The sequence below is a fragment of the Myotis myotis genome, unplaced genomic scaffold (assembly GCF_014108235.1).
Source record: "Myotis myotis isolate mMyoMyo1 unplaced genomic scaffold, mMyoMyo1.p scaffold_m19_p_16, whole genome shotgun sequence".
NCBI lineage: Eukaryota > Metazoa > Chordata > Mammalia > Chiroptera > Vespertilionidae > Myotis > Myotis myotis.
The window spans coordinates 37,814,829-37,830,923 of record NW_023416320.1 but is presented as its reverse complement, the minus strand read 5'-3'; the positions used below and the strand labels follow the sequence as shown (position 1 = coordinate 37,830,923).

At 43.7% G+C, this 16,095-nt stretch overlaps 1 protein-coding gene across 9 annotated transcripts in view; it reads left to right on the top strand.

Annotated features, from left to right (window-relative positions):
- EYA1 (EYA transcriptional coactivator and phosphatase 1) overlaps window positions 1–16,095 on the top strand; it is a 211,890-nt gene that overhangs the window by 169,966 nt on the left and 25,829 nt on the right. For all 9 annotated transcript variants that reach the window (XM_036338508.1, XM_036338516.1, XM_036338515.1 and 6 more), the window contains 4 exons: window positions 13,900–13,958; window positions 14,063–14,223; window positions 15,234–15,348; window positions 15,468–15,589. In XM_036338508.1, the coding sequence (XP_036194401.1) occupies window positions 13,900–13,958; window positions 14,063–14,223; window positions 15,234–15,348; window positions 15,468–15,589 (457 nt within the window). The remainder of the gene's footprint in view (window positions 1–13,899; window positions 13,959–14,062; window positions 14,224–15,233; window positions 15,349–15,467; window positions 15,590–16,095) is intronic.

The window sequence follows — 16,095 nt, the reverse complement described above, 5'->3', positions numbered from 1 at the left end:
TTCAACTTCCCGCGAAGTGTTTAGGTTGCAGCCCCTGGAGACGCTCCGTTTCCGCGGCCACAATGGAGCCTCTATCTGGGCGAAGCTCCGGTCCGCGTGCTAAGGGACCTGCTAAGGCAGTGATGGCGAACCTAAGACACGCGTGTCAGAGGTGACACGCGAACTCATTTTTTTGGTTGATTTTTCTTTGTTAAATGGCATTTAAATATATAAAATAAATATCAAAAATATAAATCTTTGTTTTACTATGGTTGCAAATATCAAAAAATTTCTATATGTGACACAGCACCAAAATTAAGTTAGGGTTTTTCAAAATGCTGACACGCCGAGCTCAAAAGGTTTGCCATCACTGTGCTAAGGAAACGCTCTCGGGCCTGGGTCCTTGCTGCTGACCACGGGCTGCTCCTTCGTCAGGAGGTGGAGGGCCGGGCAGGGGAAGAGGATGCTGGTTTTGGTGGACATGACTTTGTACATTCGCTTGCCTCTTCAGAAATAATTGCCTGAGAATTACCTTCCAGTATCCGCATTTTGTCCGAAAGTTAAACGGAGCTCTTATGTCTGAGATGTCATCTGCTTCGATTGGTGGGAATTGTTTGTTTTAAACACATATGCATGCAGTCCTACTAGGCTTGTAGCTAAGATGTTACTGCCAAGCAGAAAAAGGAGTAGCTTGGAAAATTCACAATTGAAGCATGGTGTTTATCAGCATGTGTGTGACAAGAGTTTGTAGAGGTGTAGTGAAATAAGGATATTTTTTCTTTTTAAAGTAGTCATTCTAACATTTACTTTAAAAGAGACGGGAAATTATTTAAATTCTAAGTGGCAAAAATGAATAATTCATTTTACTTACAATCACGAAGCTATTCAGTCACTCCTCATAACTGGTCATGACCCTATGGAAATTGACAAGGGATTTTCCATAATCCAAGAGAACTTTTAAAAATTGAGATCAGAAACAGAGGAATTTTGTAAAAATGATAGTAAGCAAAACAATGATCCTGTTCTCGAGCTTGGAATGGCATGAGCCCAGCATACGTAGGAGTCCTCCAAGAGATGCGGGCGACCCGGAGACGGCCATCGGGAGACTGACAGCCGTTAGCAGGGCTTGTGGGCCGGGCTGTAGAGGAGAGAGTTCTAAGCAGATCGTATGAAATGAACAAGGCTCAACGATCTAAGTGATTAAAAAATCAGTTAAGGAAAATTTAACGTAGCCGAAGGAGGTAAAGAATGTCACAGACACGTCCACACACGTGCATCCCAGGGGTCATTCACCAGAACACTCATGAAGCAGCGACGGGGCTGTGCGCCCGGCGTTCTTTTAGGTGCTGCCGATGGAGTTGGAGGAGGATGGATCGTTGTTGCTCCACTGAAGTTCATCATCCAAGGAAACTTGGAAACTGTCAGCCACTGCTTGGTCAAAAGAAATTTGAAACATGCATAAAATGGAATAGTATATGGCAATTTAAAAGAGAATATAGAAGAGCCCTGGCCAGTGTGGCTCAGTTGGTTGGAGCATCATCCCATGCACTGAAGGGTCATGGGTTTAATTCCTGATCAGGGCACATAACCTGATTGTGGGTTCTATCCCCTGTGGGGATTCATATAGGAGGCGACTGATTGATGTTTCTCTCTCTCTCCCCCTCTTCCTTCCTCTGTCTCTCAAATCAATGAAAGCATGTTTTCGGGTGAAGATTTTTTTTTTAAGATATTATAGATGATTAAGTGATATAAAAAGATGTTTATTACCTATTGAATGGAGGGGGAAGTAGCTACAAAACACGTATCTGGCTTTTACCTGCCTGTGGTATCTCCTACTAGCATGCCAGCTCTGTGAAGAAAGTGAGAGACTTTGGATAATGAGCTAATAGGAGGACAGGAAAGACGGCGGAAGAATGTGAACAGTGGTTACTGCTGAGGGAGGCAATGGAAGTTTATTTCTTTATGTATTTTTCTGTTCTGCGTGCATTTTTTACAGGAGTATGTTTCATTTTATAATCAGACAAAATAAATGTACTTTTATAAAACTAGAAGTAGTTAACACTTCAGTGACATAATGCAGTAACATTATCAGTTAATGTCTGATTGGGTCACCGAGTCTTTCATGACTAAATCCTGGCTATCAGACTGTCTGGAAGACTTCATTCAGTATCGTCTATGTGCTCGGCCCACATAGAAAATAAATAGGAAGAAATAGAATCCTATTTAGAAAATAAAGAGGGAGAAAAAGACACGAGAAGTTCTCTCTTCCTTCACAGAGTTTACTACGTGATGGGATCCACAGAAGTTATCTCTATGTTTTCATAGAGCAAACGTGGAGTTTTAGGGAGGATTGGAAGTAACATGTAATACACCTGGCACCGTGCCTGACACAGCAGGCTCTCAATAGTTGTTGCTACTGTCATTCAGACAGTGGGTGACAGGCGTACATCAGGGACTAAAAAAAGAAAGCAATAGAAGGGTAACAGGGGACATTCTTTGACAGGAGAGAGAGGAGAGAGAGGCATCCAGCTAGCAGTAGATAAACTATCACCTTATGAAAGAGGGAGTGGAGGCCAGGCTGACTGAGACCGGCCTAGCAGGGTCATGCAATTGGCAGTGGGTGTGCGAGATAGACAGACAGTCATGGCACTGGAGAGGCAAGCCCAAAGCCCAATGGCATTGGAAAATAGTCTTTGCGATGTAATTTTCTAAGGCATCTATGGAATACCTTCGGGTTCAAAGGCAGAGATGGAAACAGAAGTGATATGTATCACCGGCCCCTAAGAAGCTTGTACTCCAGACATTGGAAATTGTATTTCCTGGTGGAGCAAAACCCACTTTGAGAGAAACGTGTCTGAATGAGGTGATGCACAGGATGCGTGGAAACAAGGACTAGAGATGTGATGCGTTCCATTTCCATTTCATTTGTAAGAGATTCTGTTCCTTCCCGAGAGAAATTTATGATGCTCCCCTGTCCCCTCTCTCTCCAGCTCTTCCCCACATTTATGAAGCCTCGTTGGAAATATCTGCCCTCATTTATTTTTGTGTGCTGGGTGCCTGGCGTGTGAGTAGGTGGCCTTTCATTAGTTGAACACATGACAAATGAATGAAAGAATACAGAATGCATGTCCTATATGTTTTCTGGAGGTCTTTCCACAGTTAATATATAGCATATATACTATTAACGCCATATTGGTGGTATATAATATAGCATTTTCCTGAATAATAATATAAATTACCAAAACGAACAGGAATTGAACCCATGACCCCTCAGTGCCAGGGATGATGCTCCAACCGAGTCACATTGGCCAGGGCTCATCTATATTATCTTTTAATAATGCACGGCCCCTATTTGTTGCTTTAAAAATGACATCATGGGAAAAGAGGTTGTTTTCTAGGGAATGAGAATATGAGTGTGGACAAAAGTTTTTCTTAGTTTTCCTTTCAGGCACCTCCTCCTCCTCATTCCTTGTTGACACCCCAGGGTTTGGGGTACCCCAGAGCTCCCTGTGCTGGGGGAAACTTATCAGATAGGACAGTTCACACCAAAGTTAAGGGGCTTAACTAATGTCCGTTACCTGAAGTCTTTGTCTTATAAAAGACGATTCAAAAGGAATGACTTCAGGGGCTGGAATTTCAGACCCACTGATGCTGGGAAGAGAGGGAACTTTTTCAGTAAGGAAGTGCCCCGCGGAGGCCCCCTCTCCCCAGAGGGCTGACAGTGAGGGAGGTGATGATGGAACCTTCCTGCAGCTCAAGGGGGACCTTTTTTTTTTAAGGGCCAATGTCCGGTCCTGCATACTTTTCTCTCCGGAGTCAATAATGATTATGTGGCAGAGGAAATCGGCTGGGAGGGCTTTTATTAACTTCCCAACTAAGGATGTTATTCTGAGCTACACGTTCTTTCATACAAAATTGAGTATTTATTATTATAAAATCATCTGGCTGTATGCTATAAGTTAACTAAAATTGATAAAGTTATCTCTTCCAAACTTTCAAATTTCACTCCTTCCCCCATGTATAAAAGTCACTTAAAACCTAAAGCCAAATACATTCAAATATTTCTTTAAAAATTGTATTGACATAGAGTTTGCAGTTAAATAAAGATGAATCAATAGGCATGGAATGGTCATGAACTGGAACCTCTTTATTTGTTGCAAACATTTAATTTTAGAGTGAAAAATTGCTCCGGGAAAAAAAAAAAACTTTCTTAAAATACAACATAGTCATATTATAGCATTAGTTCATTGTTTTATATGTGATCAAAACAGAAATATTCCGTGTAAGTTGAAACTTGTAGTTAAACACTTTGTGAATAAATTAGTACGTGATTCATTTTTTCCAAGTTAGTACATTATTTGGTTTTCTTCAAAGGAGGGTTAAAGGGAAAGCATTGCAGACTAGGATAAAAGAGTTCCTGGTCTGGGTACTTCTCCTTGCTTCTGGCGGCAAGTTTGCGATAAAAAGAATGATTTTTATGAGACTGTGATTACTCACAGCAAGAGTAGAGTTGGTGTCACGATGAAAGATTCTTCTACGTAGGTACGCTCAGCAGGAATAATAGATCTAAAAGAAAGGCGACAGGAGTTACAAAGAACACTCTTGCCGGTGACAAATGATGTTTGCAAAAGTCTGAGCAAACCCATCGAAGACTGAGAAATCCCTCAGCGTAAATCAAAGGTTTATTCTTAAGAGTAGTCCTGACTCTACATTTATATTTGATATATGCTGAGTTGTCTTTATTATTTTTAAGGTTCTGGGTTATTTTTTATATAGTCAGCCTTTAATATTTCCTCTTCATACGTTGTTTTACATTATATGACACAATTAAAAATATGATATTTTTTATTATAAACCTGTCCACTACAATTTGGCATATTACAAACACTCACGTATGGCCCTTAATTTGCAGTTGAGGGTATGGGACATTTTCACTCGCTCCTATACAAATTTGTAAAGAGCTAAATCTTCTGATATGAGCTGAGCCATAAGTGAGGCTCTGCCTTTGGCCATAAGCCCTTTGTGTGGAACAGCATGTGGGTGGGGCTTACGAACACACTGAAACAGCGTGCGCTGTTATTGCACAAAACATAACACACAGTAAAAATGGACCTAGTAGCATTAGATACCAGGTATTCGCTGGATATTTAACTTATTTAAAGTAAATTATGTGTTGGTATCATTAGATCAAATTTAATATATGCCATAATTGTCACTGAAATTAATCCCTTGCTTTTAGAGACACAATAGTGAGCCGTTTTTGAGTAAGCCCGTTTGGTTTTGAAAGCTTATTTTCAGTTCTTTCTGGCTTCCATTAGTAAGGCTGTCTTTTCCTCACCCTAAGGTTCAGAGTGTGAATAAAGACAAATGTATTTCATGTGATCACATGGTAGAGAAGGTATTCGTGGTGAGAGGGAAGGAACTCCGGGCAAAGTGGGACTGACATAGATTTATTAACTGCTGCTGGCTAAGAGGAATCATCTTCATGTAATTCCTTTGGATTTCTTTGAGCGACACGCTCAAGTGATGTTATCATGACGTCTTATTTTCAATGGGCAGATTTTAACGGGAATTGGTATTAGAAGAAAATACTAAAATGTTAAAAGCATGTTTTCATCTTTTCTTTAATTACCATTAACAATAAGCTTGAGTGTTGTTTCATTTAGTGATCTTAAACATTTACCCTAACTTCCTGTACAGGTGCATACATAGCTTAAGCACTTCGACTTACCTTTTGCCTTAATATGCCATCTTCACGTACCTTCGGTAAAGATTTTACTCTCTAACTTTTGTGAACATCCATCTACATAGAATCTTATTGAAATAGCTAATCTCTTACCTTTGTTGAAACTACTGTCATTCAGATCTTGGGTTTTGAGTATAAGCAGTAGGTCTGGCTAATGTAAACACAATTCTAGTAAACTCTCTCATTCAGGTAAGCCCTACAGGATATTGTAACACTATTAAAATACTGCTTTGTAAGTAAGAAACAATAATTAAAAGCAGTGTTTGTCTTCACAAACTGCATCCTATTACCAAATCGCAAAAATAGATGTTAAAACTCCTCTTACCAGTTTCTAAGATTTGAAAATTGCTCCCCCCCATTGGTTTCTATAGTTGTGTCATCCAATCAGAACAGATTGGGATGTTTAAATATTGGCTCACAACACATGTTAGTGCCCATGCTACGCCAAGTAGATGGTGTAGAGTGGGAATTTAAATGTGACCAGGTATGTTTTAATCCCTCAACTCACATTTCCCCAAATTGTCAAAGGTAATGAGGCAGATTTCAAAACCTCCTTTGTTCGTCTCCTGTGCCTTAGCCATGGGAAACCTGCGCCCTTTCTTCTGCAAGGAAGTGTGCAGTGGGAAAGCGAGGGCATTCAGACGGTTTCGAGATGCACCCCAGACAGGCAAGAGGGCTGCCAGCCCAGCCCAGCGCTTGCAGCCGCTCCTGGAAGGGCACCAGGGCACAGCAGGGCAAACGCTCTTTGAGACGTCTGTCTGAGAGTGAGGGCTGGGGCCCAGCTGTAGAAAGCACATTGGAATGATATTGTTGCACATCAGTAACGTATACACACACAGTGCGTTGATTGAACAGTCTCCGCTGTGCAGAGAGAAATCCGCAAGGAAAAACCTGGTTTCTGCAGATGTACTGACTCGTGGACAGAATTTCTTAACCACAGAGACTGATGTGCGGAATCTGATTGTCGGTGAATTTGAAGCGGGATTCTACACATCTTTCCCACCAACGGGCTTGATTCTGGACTACCCCTGGCCCCGACATAGAATTTCTGCATCACAGGGAATCTCTAGGGGTGACCCATTTTACCTTATTTTTCCAAAGAAGCTATGAAAAGATCTAGGGGGAGTCAGGAGTTATTGCCAAAAGCCACCGTGGACATCACTCCCCTCAAACCTCTGCCACTCCCGTCCCAGTCACCCTGGAAGGCCATCTGGGCAATTTTGATTTTCTGTGAGAAAGAGGGGAGTGTGGGCAGATCCACAAGGGAATGTTCCCCCCTTTTCCGTTTCCAGCATTGCCGACCACTTGTCAGAGCTTTCCGACAATTTGTGTGAGTTTGCCTCTAACGTACTAGAAATACTCCTGCAATCTGTCTCACCTTTTTGTTTGTTTAGAAACAAAAGGAAAACTTATCTCCAGGAACTTGGAGATGTCGAAGGTCTCCAGCATGCATCTGTAGTGTTCAGTGGGGAGGTCAGAGCAGGGGAGATAATTGCTCGATGACGGAAAGAAGGGACAGGAGACCCATCCTCATGCCCTCCCAGCGGTCTCAGCAGACACACTCGTGTAGGGACACAAGGAAATAGCTCGTCCTCTAGCCACTCCTTTCTCCTCCCGCTTTTTACTTTGTAAAGGGAGGCGTTGAAACAATTAGCCGGCAGAATGCTGTTAACTTCCTCCTGGTACATTTGGGGAATGGAGCAAATAGAGCCCCGGTCAGCAGAATTCGGGCTTGTATAGTTCAACTTCTCCCAAGACGTGGTGGTAACATTTTCATATTGTTCCCTTTCATAACATGCAGCCAACCTCAACGTCTTCTTGGAGTCTCTGTTTATTCAGACTCCAAGTTTACGTGGAGTTTATGTTTCTAGTGTCGTGTTCGGGGCTGCAGCGCCCCAGCGAGCTGGCTGTTCCGTCACTGCTTGGCACAGACGCAGGACCCATTGTGACGGTCTTAATTCCTTTTATTAACTTTCCTAAACTAACTTGAATGGTAGGGTGTATTTTTACATCATTATGGCACAAGTGAACGTCTTGGGGGGAAAAGTACAACCACGACGGTATCAAAGCAGGATAAATATTTGCAGAAAAATTCAGCCATAACTTAATATTTTGCATATGAGCCCTGAACAAAGTCGGAGTGACTGCTGGGGCTTGGTCCCAAAGAGCATGTCTGTGGCCCGGCCCTGGGAGGCCAGAGATGATGATGGATCAGAAGAAGGTCAGCTTGGGTGGCAGTGCCAAGAATAATGACAGACACGACCAAAAAGGCAGAATAACAGCACACCCAGAGTTCTGAGAGCGAGTGTGCCTTTGCACATGGCGGCTTTCTTCCCACTCCCAGCACCGGAGCTGGTGTTCGGCTGCTCCACATGTTGGCCGTTCCCGCCCCCTCCCTCCCCCCTCCCCCCCCAAAATCCACGGGGGCATTTCTAACCCATGAGCACTTAGATCCGGAGCTGAGGACCGGCACTCCCCGAGGCTTGCTAATTTTATTCATTTACTCCTCTGCGAAGCACAGGCCGTGGACCCTAAAGGGCGGCCACCGAGGGTAGGCCCCGGTCCCCTGGTCGATAGGCTCATGGTGTTTATCTGGAAGATGACGGGGGTCTGCCCTGTGGAGCGGAGGTTTGCACGTAGCACCGGGGAGCTCAGCACCGAGCCTCTCTGATCGCCACCACCTGCCGTGACTGTGGCCAAATCCTTGTTTCTGGGCCTCAGACCTCCTGTTTGGGACGTGCTGTGTCAACACCACACTAATGCTTATGTTCATACCACCTACAACTGTGCTATGTACCCTGGCAAAGACCTGGTCACCACAATGGCGCTCCCTTCCAAGTGCCAGTCATTGAAAGGCCTGGTGGTGAGGAGGAGGGGGCTCCTGGCCGGGGGGCTGTGGTCACAAATGCTGGGCACAGGCAGGAGTGGGGCGGACACAGGAGTCTACGTGTGGGAGCTGGGGGTCCCCTAAGCTCAAAACAACGGAAAACCTAGGTCGCGGTCACTGCGTGGAGGGGCAGCTGTCTGCTTGGTGTGAAATTGAGGGAGCCTGGGAGCTGGGGTCTGAGACCCAGTGTCTCAGCACTCCCCTTGCATTCCTTAACTTCTCTGCATCTTCACCTCATATCTGTAAAACGGGTTATAACATGAAATGCCGTTGTTTTCATTCCAAATAAGTAACATAACAAAAATCGGAGTCTGTGTGAAAAATATAGGAGCCTGCAGAACCCCCACAGAAGGGCAAAACAGGAATCGTAATTATCAAGGAGTACAAACTGTCACATGGGAGACTGGCAGGCAGTGCCAGCGGGCAGCATATCCCTGGGGCTGTAGGATTTGGCAGAGGGAGGGCCCCGCTGCAGCCAGGGAACAGTGGGCAGAATGCTTTAGTGGCGCCTAAATTCAGTGACTGGTTGTAACCTTTTGGTAGCCCTGGCCTGACTCTTCCTTAGGTGTGTTTGTGCTGTGTGTGGGGACGTGACATCGGCTAAACAACAGCGTCAAGTACATATCCCTCGGCTGCTGACTTGATACAGAGCCTTTATGCAAAATATATTGTCGATTTGACACCCCTTTGGAAGGCCCTCAACAAAAAATACCTCCCCCACCCCCGCCCCCATCTTTGATCCCTAACCAGCCCCAGACGAGCTCTCACAACTATAACTTGGGGGTAAAGGAATCTTCCAGAGCCTTCCCTCTCAGCTCTCGGGACTCATGAGCTCCCCAGTTCCGCTGCCTCTCTACCTCGGGGTGTTTCCTAGCCAGAAGGGCAGCTTCTCCATTGAGTGCCGCCGCCCAGCCCACAGCCATGGGAAGGAGAGGTCCCGCATTGGCAGTCTGGGGTCACAGAGCTGGATTTTGTTTCTGTGGCCACAGCTTCGTGGTTGTGAACCATCTCTAGTCATCCACTGTTTCTCTCTTTGTTCGATTGCTTTCATCACAGAAGCAACAAGGATGAACGGTGGGCCCTGCTCCCCCTCCCTGATCTAGCAAAATAGAATTTCTGTTTTTCAGACACACACACACACACACCGCCCCTTGGACTAATAGAAGTCAGCCATGCAGCAGGAGGGTGTTCCTTTGGGTTTCAGGGAGGTTTTGCAGCATTTACCACACCTGGAATTGTCACCTGTGCAGTGAATTAATGTGTCTTTTCTGTTAACCTGTAGGTGCCTCCAGTGCAGGGACTCATCACTTACTAAAACTCCCAAAGCCAGCTCCTTGCTGTTCCCCTGCCAGCCATTTAACGCTTCCCCTCCGCACTCCCCCCTCTGCTCCTCCCTCCTGCCCTGGCCTCAGGGCCTTTGCACATGCTCTTTCCTTGGCCTGCGAGGCCCTTTCCCCAGGCACCTGCGCAGCACTGCATGTTTCCCTCACCTGCTGTAGTTTTTCTCCTTAGCACTTCACACTGTCGGTCATGGTGTGCATTTCGCATGCTTTCTTTTGTTACAGTGTCTGTCCCATTAGAATGTTAATTCCAAAATGGCAGGGACCTTGGTCTGTTAATGGTGTGTCCTTAGCATCTAGAACAGCACCTAGAACATAGTAGCCCCTTAATAATTAGATACTTGAATCAGTGACCACCTTTCTAAGCTAAGGCACCCATCAGCCAGCTGGGATGGGTGTTGAGTGCAAACTCTGCCAGGAGTCCAGGGAATTGCTACTTCGGCCCAAGTGAGGCCCAGGCCAGACACGGAAACAGATTGGGGGGTCCCTGATGCATCTCAAGCCTCAACAAGATAGATTATTGCATAAAATATGCTCACCTGGCTGAACTGGCCCTGGGGGCCCCTAGACCTGTGCATGCTGCCTTAGGATGTGGGTTCAGGCGTGACTGAGCTCCTTCAAACCCTCTCAGGACATTTTGGGAGGTTTACTTCAAAAGCCCATTTTCAGCACATTCTGTCTCTTTGGAATAGAAGCATATTTCCCCATGGAAGTCTGTATGTTCTGCCCTCTGTGCGGGAAGCACTGGAAATGGGGTTTTAGGAATACATTCTGGCACCTAGAAATAGGGGACGCCCCCCTTCCCGTCTCCTGTGTCTGGGTCCGTCCAGTGGGGCTTTCAGCTCTGCTGTTGTTTCAGTGGGCCAGGCCCCTTCTGCTCCCCTCCCCTCCCTCAGGGATCTGATTATCAGGTTAAAACACATTTGGCAACTAAAAATCAACCAAGTCCAGAAAGCAGAAATGAAAACCTAAAATGAGGCTCTGAAGACAAACAACAACAACAAGATGCAGGAGACAATTTCAGGGCTGTTTCATCCCCAGGGAGAGAGATTGAGGATTTCAGAATGTAGAGACCTGCAGTTTCTAGTCTCAGAGTGGGTACACCCAGCACAGTTCCCGCGTCACGCAGCCTTGCTGTGAAACGTTTCAGTGTCTTAATAGTCTCCGTGGTTTTTTTTTTCAGGAATTAAAGTTCTCAGTAGGTAAGCATCAAGATAGTAACATTATAGTTTCTCGTTAAAATTTTCTAAAAACCACACACACATAGCTTCTCAAAACGTTTATACCATTATTCGTAAACTCATACAAACACTTACAGGTGATGAATCTTCAGTATGTACCTTATCGATTAGAAATCTTTGCAAGGTGGTGTTTTCCTATTGCTAAGTGAAACAGCAGCAGCACAGTTAAGGTAGACAGTTTAGTGGCCTGTGTGTTTTTAATTCCTGGGGTGCTAATTGGGCCCTTTAAACAATGCTGTTGATTTTTCCATCCATTGTCACTGCAATCATTCTACACAAAGTCTCCTGATAAGGGGGGGTTTCCTTGTTGCCACCACACGGAACTCTGCTGTTAATCCAGTCACTGGGAAGGGAGTTTGGTATCTGCAGGTAAAAGCTAAGCGCCATTGACATTTAATTAGGGCCAAGGAAGATATTGAGCAAAACTTCAAATGAGGCCTCAGCCTGGGGACAGAAAGTCTCCAATCCAGCTCTCAGGAGAAAACAAACACAGGATGTGGGGGGACAATAGCAACAGTGGAGTCATTAACAGTCATGATCAGATAACTGACTGCTCTGTTGGTAATGGGGATTTACTAGGCTTTAGTCTAAGAAAAGCCTCTTAACACCCCGCTTTTCCAAAGAATTCCCCCCACGCCCAGAGTCAACCTAATAACTGTAGGTCAACTTGGATTCCTTGAAATCCATTCTTCTCCACATCTCTTTTCCTCTTGTAGTTGCTCGACTTCCTCCTGTCTGTTCTTTCTCCCAAGAGAGAAAAATCACTATGGCTTTTTGGTTCGGTTTGTGGGTATGATTTTTTTTTTTTTTTTTTTTTTTGGTACACGAACCAAAGAGTTATTTACCAACAACATAAAAAAAAACAAAACCCTGTATTTCTGACTAGGTGAATGGCAGAAACTCCTACCCATGATTTAGAATCTCTTCAAAGCCAGAATAAGTATGTTGTAAAAAAACAAAACAAAAAAAATCCCACAACTAGTATTCACCTTTAGAAAGACCATGAAAGGAATAAGTCTGAGAAGGTCCCAAACGTGTTTTCCAGAAATGGCCTGGTCTTCAAATGTGCAATTCATCGTCCACATGTGAGGCCTCCTGGACTGGCTTTTCCTTTTTTCTTATCTGAGGTTATAGACCTCGGGAGAGCAGGGGAGGGTTACAAGGTCAAAGTCTTTTCCTCCCTAGTACTTGCTGCTTGCTGGGAGCGGGTTGCCTGGAAAATAGATGCTTTAGAGAAGAGGTTGGGGTCAGGGTTTTAATTTTGTTAAGCAACAGCTGGTTTGAGTTTCCTTCCATTTCTATCTCCTGCTCCCTTCCTCACAAATCCATGGAGAGCAAAGAATTTGTTCAGAAGGAACCGGCAACATAAAAATACACCTCCTGTCACTGTGGTGCTTGGCGAATGCCATCTTGGTTGCAAACTGAATGTTAAGATTTTATAAAATGAACTCTGTAAGGAAATGTAACCAGACCTTTCATCAGAAACTTTCAAAATATAGGGCGTATGCCTGGAAATTTCTCTTAATAATATTTTTGAACTAAAACTTTTAGGGAAATAAGTATACTAAAGGCCTCTGGGGTATTCGGAGCCTGAGTGCAGAGAGAAGACTCATGACTGAAATATGAAAGCATGCCAAGGATGCGTTGCTTCTTTCTGGACTGGAGACCTTGTCTGTCTCCAAGTTAGTGTGCCTTCACTTGTTCAGCAAATGTTTGTTGGATTCTGCTTTGTTGAGTTGTGTGAGATCGGTTCTTCCCACAACTCTGAGGCTGTGGGGACCCAGGGGGTAGGTACAGGGTGCTCATGTGCTAACAGGTGCCTGAACATGAACTTGGCCCAATACAGCTTGAGCCCACAATTATGGCATCGTCTTCTAACAAGTTCACACATGGTTTGGGACTGAAAAATCAAGTCTGTCCAAATAATAAACTCATAAACCTAATGCTTAAAATTAGTATGTAATAATAGTGAAACGGTAAAAAAAAAAAATAGGAGTAAAACTAAATAAAAAACAGTGCATGATTTGATTTTTTTCATTTGGGTTGTGAAGTCTCCCATGCTTTTTTCCTCCTTGCAAACACAGAGAAAGGGAGAGGGAAGGAGGGGGAGAGAGACAGAGAGAGAGAGAGAGAGGAAGAGGGAAAGAGGGAAAGAGAAGGAATAAAACTCGCATCTCCAAATCAATGGCAAACCAGTAACAGATTTTTTTGTCTGGCCTCCTCAGCACACTGGCCTCAGGCTGTGTTGGTGTGTGGCTCGACAGCAATCAGAGGTCATAATTTCATTGGCAGTTAGCATCAGGTTTAATTTTTCTAGCATGTTACATTTACCGAAATGTCTGGTTTCAGTTATGGGAAGGCATTGACTGAATCAGCTCTGAGCAGCATGGTGTCCTCAGGTACCTGAGGTTTATGGAACACATATGCTAATTGTTTTCAATCACTTTCCTTTCTAAACACAAAAATGTGGTTTCTGAAGCCGAATAACAGTAGTCCTTAATGACACTGCTCTTTTCTTCTATTAGAAGAGGACCTGAAGTAGGTAAAAATGCCAATTTAACAAGACTGCCACCTACTGATTGACATAGTTGGAAAACAGTCCAATTAAAGTTGTGGGGTTTGTTTTTTTTTTAAACTCTGTGGTTTAAAAAAAAAAAAGTAAATGCTTTTTGAAAAATGACATGTAGCGTTTTAATTGCATTTTAGGAATGTGACCAAGTTCATATAGATGATGTCTCTTCAGATGATAATGGGCAAGACCTAAGGTGAGTGCGTAGAAAGTGATCAACTCCATTTTATAGTGTCATTGCTCAGCTAATTAAGATCAACTTGCTTTGGTTAACTTTGGGCTTTTCTTGCGTCTAAATAGCACATATAACTTTGGAACAGATGGCTTCCCTGCTGCAGCCACCAGCGCTAATTTATGCTTGGCGACCGGCGTGCGCGGCGGTGTGGACTGGATGAGAAAGTTGGCTTTCCGCTACCGACGAGTAAAAGAGATCTACAACACCTACAAAAATAATGTTGGAGGCAAGTGACAGCCACCAGTATCTCGCTGGGTTAGTTAAGACAGCCTAGAAAAAATTCTCAGAGCACCGCACAACTTTTGTGTCATGATTTTTTGATATAACTTTTTTAAGAGCAGTTTTGTCTGACCTGTGATTATTTCACTGTGACTTAGTGACAGGACTATTGGACTAAAGCCAGCTGCCCTGGCAAGTCTAGTCTAGTCCTGGCTCCATGACTTAATAGTAGGTGTGTGATCTGGAGTAAGTTTCTTGACCTCTGTGACATTTTGTTGTCCTTCCAATGAGGTGGGATTATCAGTCTTTGCCCAGATGACTTGCGATGGCTTATAAAAAGCTCCTTCTACCCAGTAGATGCTCTGAGCAGTAGGTGCTCTTGTATTAGTTTGGATCTTTTCATTGTGGTTCAAAATGGCTTTAGCACAAAAGGGAATGTTGTGGCCCAATAATGAAAATGTCGGGGTGGTGTTGGTTTCCAGCATGGCGAACTCCAGGTGCTCAAACAATGCCATCAGGAATCTCTTGCCTAGTTTTTCCTCCAGGAATCATTCTAGGTCAGTCCCTCCCAGAAGGTGGCAACGATGACCGCTGGTACATCCAGCTTTATATGCAACCAGTGCTTCTACTGGGTGGAGAAATATCTTTCCCAATGGATTCAGCAAAAGTTCCAAGATTGACTTTCCCTGGCCAACCCATGGTCATGCTCCTATCCTGGGAGCCAGAGGGTAGGGTTGGCTCTGTCCAAACTACATGGTTAGAGGAATGGGTGTGAGTAGGCTCCCCAAAGAAAAGAGATGACTTCTATAACCAGAAGAAGATATGCTAGGAAAGTACACTCAATAGATGTTTCCTACAATACTAAATACTTGTCAAATGCATGCTAGTATGTGAAAAATGACTTGTTCTACTATAAAGCTTGAGGGTGGTAGTAGTAGCAGCATCACATGTTGATGATTTAAAATGTGGAACAGACACACTGGTAAGGAAGTAGTTCATGTGCTTTTGAATCCACAGGTCTGCTCGGTCCAGCCAAGAGGGAGGCCTGGCTGCAACTGAGGGCCGAGATCGAAGCCCTGACGGACTCCTGGTTGACATTGGCCCTGAAAGCCCTCACACTCATTCACTCCAGGTAAGCTCGCCCCAAGCCCCTTCATGGTGCTTTTGCTGGGAAATGAGCTGTGCTAACACTTGTTCATTTTGGAGATTTATTTTTCAAGTCTTTTTTTTTTGTTCTTTCTGTTCTCATAGGACAAACTGTGTGAATATTTTAGTAACAACGACTCAGCTTATCCCAGCATTGGCGAAAGTCCTGCTGTATGGATTAGGAATTGTATTCCCTATAGAAAATATTTACAGTGCAACTAAAATAGGTGAGCTGCTTTTGTTTTGTTTCACAATGGACTCTTCTTCCTCAGGCTTTAACAATGAAAGGCATTAAATGAGACTTTTTTCCAGAATGCTAGATGCCAAAAAAACTAGACGAATACTTTAACCAATTTTATTGTCTAAATTGGTTTTAGACATGAAGAGAAATATAAATCATAACCCGTGTAGTTTTATTCAGAAAAATTCACTGTACTGGCTAACATTAAGACCGACGCATTTTAGCTACAGCCAAGTTAGCATCAATTCTAGATTATCTTATTTTTCTTTAGGCAACATCATAAAAAAATCTTATAAGCTAAAACAAATAGTAGTATAGAAATATACAAAGTAGAAATGAAACAATTCTAATAAGAGCTTTATTTAAATTACTGGTGGAACTATTTTTTGCTTTATTTTAATTCAACATGTGTAAACCATTGAGTTCCCATTTTGTTATGGGGATACAAAATATTAAGTTCTTGCAAAAAAAGAAACATAATTGAAGAAAGAA